The sequence below is a fragment of the Olea europaea genome, chromosome 6 (genome assembly GCF_002742605.1).
Source record: "Olea europaea var. sylvestris chromosome 6, O_europaea_v1, whole genome shotgun sequence".
NCBI lineage: Eukaryota > Viridiplantae > Streptophyta > Magnoliopsida > Lamiales > Oleaceae > Olea > Olea europaea.
In genome coordinates, this window is record NC_036242.1 from 24,621,214 (window position 1) to 24,628,624 (window position 7,411).

A 7,411-nucleotide genomic window follows, 5' to 3' on the forward strand; every position below is an offset into this window, starting at 1 on the left:
TATTTATAGGGGACAATTATGACTTTTAGACTGCGAAAATGAAAGATTATTTGAAGGCTTATGACCTGTGGAAAATAACTGAAACAGGTACTAAAACACCACCCTTAAGAGCAAATCTTACTATAGCTCAATTGAAGCAACATAGTGAGGAGGTTGCAAAGAAATTCAAGGCCCTCTCCTGCATTTAATCAATTGCTTCTGATGCAATCTTTACCGGGATAATCACTTGTGAGGTAGTCAAGGAAGCCTGGGACAAAATGCAAGAGGAATTTAGGGGTAATGCAAGGACAAGACAAATGTAAGTCTTGAGCTTGAAAAAGGAGTATGAGGGCCTAAAGATGAAAGAGTCAGAATCTGTCAAAGATTTTTCTGATAGGTTGCTGAAAGTTATGAACAAAATAAGTTTGTTGGGAGATAACTTACGTGATAGGAGAGTTGTGAAGAAAGTCCTAATCACTTTGCTAGAAAAATTTGTGGCAAAAATATCATTACTTGAGGACTCAAGAGACCTGTCAACTATAACCTTGTCTGAGCTGGTAAATGCTCTTCATGCTACTGAGCAAAGGAGATTAATAAGGCAAGAAAAACAGGTAAAGGGTGCCTTATTTGTCAAAGGAAAATACAAAGCTCAAACCAGCTTTGGAGTGAAGAAGCAATTACCTGAGAAGAAGAGAGTTGAATGCAGTAAGAATGCTGGTAAAAGTGAGGGTTATCCACCCTGCTCTTATTGCAAGTAAATCAGTCATTCACCTAAATGGTGTTGGTATAGGCCTGGTGTACAATGTAGGAATTGTAAACAATTTGGACATGTGCAAAAGGTGTGTAAAAATCAGAAGGAAAAACAGAATCTACAGCAAGCACAAGTGGTAGAGGATTAGCTACAACATCAGGAGAAACATCTATTTACTGCTATCAATTTGGTTGCTGGACAGTGAGTGCACTCATCACATGGCCCCAGACTCCAGTAATTTTGTTGAATTAAATGATGCATACAGATCAAGTGTTAAATTTGGCAATGGAGAGTATTTGGAAGTGAAAGGAGTTAGAGTGATTGCAGTGAAAACTCCATCAGGTACCAAGCACATAACTGATATTCTTTATGTTCCTGATATAGATCAAAACTTGATTAGTGTAGGCCAATTGATTGAGAAAAACTATACTTTGATATTCAAAGACAAAGGCTGCACTATATTGGACACAAACAATCAAGAATTGATGACTGTTGATATGAAGCATAGAAGTTTCCCTTTTCAATAGAAAAATGTAACCAATCATGCACTTGCTAGTATTGAAATTGAATCCTCGCTGTGGGACAAACGCTTTGAACATGCAAACTATACCTTACTCAATTACATACATGAAGTTGAGCTTGTAGAAAACATGCCTGAAATTAATAATGATGGTTGTGTGTGTGATGTTTGCCATCTTGGGAAGCAAACAAAATTTCCATTTCCCAAAAATTAGTCAATGAGAGCTTCAAATAAATTGGAATTGATCTGCTCAGATGTGTGTGGACCAATGAAAACACCTACACTAAATGGGACCAGGTACATTGTACTCTTTATTGATGATTTAACAAGGGATCTACTTCTTGAAATCAAAATTTGAAGGGACAACTACATTTCAGAAGTTTAAGAACCTTTTGGAAAATGAATATGACTACAAGATCAAGGCTATCAGGTCAGACAATGGCACTAAATATTGCTGTAATCAGTTTGATATTTTTTTGTGAAATTGTGGGGATCAAACACCACCTGACTGTGCCTTATTTCCCTTAGCAGAATGGTGTATGTGAAAGGAAAAACATGACAATCATGGAGATGGCCAGGTGTTTGATACTAGAGAAGAAAGTTCCAACGAAATTCTGGGCTAAAACTATAAACACAGCTATATATCTACTTGATAGATTGCCTACAAAAGTCTTGGACAAAAAGACACTTTATGAAGCTTGGTATGGAGTAAAACCTGATGTTGCTCATCTAAAAGTTTTTGGCAGCATATGTTTCACTCATATTCTAGATTTAGACAAGAGCTAAGTAATTTATGTTTTCAAGCTGCAAAGAGAGTTCTAAGGTATATTAGAGGAAATGCAGAGTTTGGAATCTGGTTTAGGAGGTCAGAAAATTGGTTTTTGATTGGCTATACTGACAGTGATTGGGCCGGATCATGTGATGATATGAGAGCACATCTGGATATGTATTTTATCTGGGATCAAGTCCTGTTTGCTAGAACTCAATGACACAGAAAATCGTGGCTCAATCAACAGCAAAAGCAGAGAATGTGTCTGCATCAAAAACTAATAACCAGGCAATCTGGCTAAGGAAAGTTCTGGATGATCTAAACCATAAGCAACTTGATGCAACTGTGATTTAATGTGACAACCAATCTGCTGTGGCTATGGTTAAGAACCCGGTGTTCCATGGAAGAACAAAACATATTAACATAAGGCATCATGCAATTAGGAAAGCACAGGAGAATCTTGAAGTAAAGCTGGTGCATTGCAATTCTGAGGTCCAATATGCTGACATCCTAACAAAATCCTTGTCCAAAGAAAGGTTTGAAACAATAAGGAAATGCCTTGGTTTTTCCAACAAAAGTGTCAAGGAGGAGTGTTGATAGTTGATTGTCAATTTTGTCGTCACATTTTGTAGCACTCTCTATATTAAAAGTCAAGTCCAAGTAATGTATTTTTGGTGATCTATATGTCAATCATAGTAAGTTCTTTAATCTGTCAACAAGTAATGTGTAGCAGTTAGGAGTGGTTGACTAGAAGTATGGTAGAAGTGTTTTGTAAAACATATAAGCATTGTAGCCGGTTATGGTGTATATGTATTGATCATTTTCATATCAATAAATATATCTTTCTCTTCCTCTTTGTCTCAAGAAACCATCACTCTGCTGTATTTCCAAAAGTAGAGTCTCCGGTATTCTTGAATGTCTCCTGGCGCTTATTAATGGACAAAGGTTTATTGTTATTTTGTCTTATGTGTGTTATCCCAATGTTTTTTTAGTAGAAATATTTGGTTGAATCAGAAATTAAAATACTGTATTTTAGTCTAAATTTTTCACGTACTTACAAGAAAATCTAACTAATTGTTCTGGTAATCTATCATATTCTTGATTCTGATCTGTACATGCCTATCGTATTAAAATGTACACATCACATGAATCATGGAGTATCTTCTCGTATCATACAAAATAAGATAGAAAACAACTCATGCAATTGATAATGCAATGATTTATGCATATAATGCATATTTTAAAATGTAATAAAATTACACCTTCTATTTCTTTATCGAAATATCTCTTTCAATTTTGGAATTTTCACTTGTCTGTATCAGTAAGATAAAGAGGAAAGTTTCACAGGTTACGCTATTTATTTATTTATTTTTTTTAAATCTTAGAAATCCCTAACTCTATTTAGAAGCTATTGATACTTTGATGACAAAGCAACAGCAGAATCCATAATTGAAAGCATTTTGTTCATTAAATCCCGCTAGGCTATTACCTAGTTCTTTGGTGAACTTACTGGCATTCTTTTAAATTAGTTGTGCACATGCTAGTTTTAATGTGAGGGAAATGTTTCTGGTATATTTAAATAATAAATATTTGGTTCTATCTATGAGTTTAAATTTTAGAATCAAGTGGTTCAACACTAATAGCATCAACCATCATGTCACGTTAATCTGTGGACGGAATCGATTTTAGTGATTTACTGGGTCAACATTATAACATCTAGTGACTGAGTATTGACATTTTAGAATTAAAGGATTACATGTGAGCATGACTATAAGTTCAATGAAGAACCAGGTTTTTAACCCAAATCCTGCTTATATTCTGAAAATTGCTAGTGTTTCACACCAGATTCCTTCTGATAACAAACTTGTCTATTCCTAATATAGTTATTTTTGCTAATACTCCTAAACTCTAAAAGTCCAATATTTAGCCCCTTGTTTGGAATAGTGATTTTTTGGAAAATGTATGGTTAAAAAGTAGAACTTGCAAAATATTTTATTGTGAGAATACGAATAAAAATGAGCTTTAGAGGGAAAAAAAATAAAGAAGATTTTTGGAGAATCGTAAACAAACAGGAACGTTAAGCCCGTTAATCACTGAAATTAATTTTGAGTCCAAAATAACAATGACTGATATGCCTCACAAAATGCTTACATGTGGCATAACCTTATGGACGTTAACATGTCCTGCAAGATGGTAGCTCGTTTGAGAGTACCAATCTCGAAATTTGATTGTTTTGAAGCTTTAGATGGATCGATTGCTCGTTTAGGTTTTTTGGGCTATGGTAGATCTCGAGTTCCACGTTAGAAGATCAACTAGGTTTTTAGTCGTGACTTTTTTAATATATATTTCATCAATCATGCAAAACTAAAACGACATTAGTATGATCAATTTTCGAACAGTAAAGTTGTTATTCAATTCAATCTACATGCTTTGTTATGGAGCCAAAGCTGGTAACTGGACTTGTATGTCCTATACTTGTAGTAATTGGACTCCTGGCCTCATTGCCATAAACAAAATTCAATTATAAATACAACCATAATGAAGTTCAAGATTTAACGAAATATGTATACAGTTAGAGTTGCATTACTCTTTATTTTCAGTGCTTCCTGCTTTCGGTTTTTCTCGACTCTCGTTAAATTCCTTGATAAGGTATGGTGGACTCCAATTCGATTACGGGGTACGATGAAATCACAGAGATTTAGAGGTCCTCCTTACACATTTCCACATGGGAATACCAAAGAAATCACTAAACTGAGAAGCCAGTCCATGGGAAAGCCCATGGATATATCACAATGTATGTAAGTGTTATACCCTAAGTCCAATCGACTTTGGACATAAATACCTTTTAATATATAGTTGATGCGATTAATAGCAGATTTATTATTTAATTAATTAATATTCAATTAAATTAAATAATGGAGTCAGTAGATTCAAATTTTAGTAATTTGTTAATCATAAAGAGTTAGAGTTGTGATTGTGATATACAAATTACATATGATTGAATCTTAAATCATACGTGGTCATAAGTAATGACGAGATATGAATATCGTTATTACGGATAGGCCAACATGTGTGGCATTTCCTACTTGTGAAGAAAGTAGCCTCACAAGTTAAAGTGTGGTGACACTTGAATGAATACGTAAATATTTTGTTATAGAACAAAAAATTGGAGACCCGCCGAGAGATTTCAGATAGATAACTATCTGAGTGCCACTGGTTAATCTCTAACGTTCAGTAATGGAATTGGTCCTTTGACTTGAGGTAGTCATAGTGCCTTATATGAGAACATTCATATTTTGACGGTGTTGGATGTTGCTCTGCCAAGGGCCACTAATACGGCATCGTTCGGGTATGTCAAGAATCATATGAAAGTTGTGAATGATCAATAAATGGTTCGTCACTCTTAGATAGTAAGAAATTGTGATCTACATTTCATTCAATTAAGTCAATAGCGAAATCCTTAGTTAAGGTGTACTCAAAAGTTGAAAAGGAGTTTTTTTATATTTACTTAATAGTGGTATGAAAGATATGATCGATAATCAAGATTGACACACTACCATATCTCGTAATTAATCGAATCATATTGACGAAGAGATTATAATTTCACGGTAAACGAATGAGTTTGGTTTTGTCATACTACGTGACATTTCTTGTCACATGTATTGCCCTGACACATTGATCGATGGCAATTTGGGACGATGAGTGTGAATTAGTGGTAAATTGAAACAGTGTTTTAATTTATCAATTTTGATTAGATCAAAATAATATTTCACGTCGTTAGGTTCGTGATCGGGAACCTGATAGGTCACACACAAAAGAAGAGCTAGAAGATTATGATTTATCAATTAATTAATTTAACAAGCGTTGAATAAATTAATTAATTGAGTTGCTTATTTACAGGCGCGAATTAATTAATTAATTAATTAATTAATTCACGGACTAAATTTAATTAAATATTGGATTGGGTTAGGTCAAGCCTGTTTGGGCTTATATAAATATTACTAGGTTTTCAAAATCTATAGAAAATTCATTCTTGCTAGCACAGAAAGGGAAAAAAAACCATAATCCTATAATCTTGTTTTCTATGTGGATCACCGTTAGAGGCTGGACAATTGACAGTTGTGGGTGACGAATCAAGATTGTTGAAACAAAAGAATAGCAAAAGAGTTTGCAGATCTCGTAAAAGGTTCAATCTTTATCACAGTTTTTATCTAAACACAAAATAGATCTTTGGTGGGAATCGAAATTCGTTTTTATTTTCGCTGTGCATGATAAGTAGATTTCCAACACTGTATAGTTCCAAGAATACAGCCTCATGTTTATTTACGGACAAGAACTTATGGTAAAATGTATCTTCTTTTTCATATGACTAATTTGTATATTTTTTCGAACTGAACGGAGTGACAAGAAAGGATTCACGACTTCACGCAGTATGAGCTTAGTTGTTGTTTAAACTATTTTCTGTTTTCCGGGAGAACAGCACATCGAGTACAATCGTTATAAACTTAATTTTACTTGCTTACTTTGATGTCAGGAATGAATTTTCTTCATTGGCATGGTTCACATGCGCAGTTGTTTATCACAGAGCCAGAGCTAATCAAAGAGGTACTTGTAAACAGGGAAGGTTTCTACCAGAAAATGGACATGGAAGGGTACGTGAAGAAGCTGCTAGGAGAATCACTCGTTACAAATGAGGGCGAAAAAATGGGCTAAGATATGGAAACTGGCGAATCGCACTTTCCATGCCGAGAGTCTAAAGGTATATCTTAGAGCTTAAATGCATGTTTGGTACACTGATAACAAGATTTTGTTTTCTGTTTTTTCCACAATATTTTTCCCAATTGCTAGCCAATCCTTTGTGCATTTGGCTGCTGCATACCAATACTAATCGAAGTTGTTGAGCACTAAATCTAAATAAATAAATGAATCTTTCTCTAATGGTATAAACTTTTAAATGAGAAGTTTCAACCATAGTATTAGAAATCTATGTGATATGGAGTACAAGTCTAGCACATACTCACTTCTTAAAATGTGGGGTTAAAAATTTGATTAAACACTGAACTTTGCACAAAGTTTTCATTTGGTCACTAAATTTTAAAAATTTCCGTGTTAGTCATTGAACTTAGTAATATGATATCCCATTCATCATTTACTCAATGACCATTGAAAAAATTGACCAAATTGATGATGTGGCAAATGGAGTCACCTATGTGGCACGCCATTACAATTAATGGATGCAAAATCATGAAGTTTTTGATGGCATGAAGTATGTTTTTAAAAACACATTTTTTCACGCCATAAAAAAAAATAATTGAGCATTGAACTTTGCACAAAGTCCTTCGTGGGTCATTGAACTTTAAAAGTTTTTTGTTAATCACTAAACTTTGTAATA

The 7,411-nt window shown here is 34.2% G+C and overlaps 1 protein-coding gene across 1 annotated transcript; it reads left to right on the plus strand.

Moving 5' to 3' along the window:
- Positions 1 to 338: 338 nt before the first annotated feature.
- On the plus strand, positions 339 to 1,257 carry LOC111395301. The gene is made up of 2 exons (XM_023021282.1): positions 339 to 733; positions 933 to 1,257. Exons 1-2 carry the CDS (start codon positions 339 to 341, stop codon positions 1,255 to 1,257), a joined length of 720 nt encoding a protein of 239 aa, XP_022877050.1.
- The last annotated feature ends 6,154 nt before the right edge of the window (positions 1,258 to 7,411 follow it).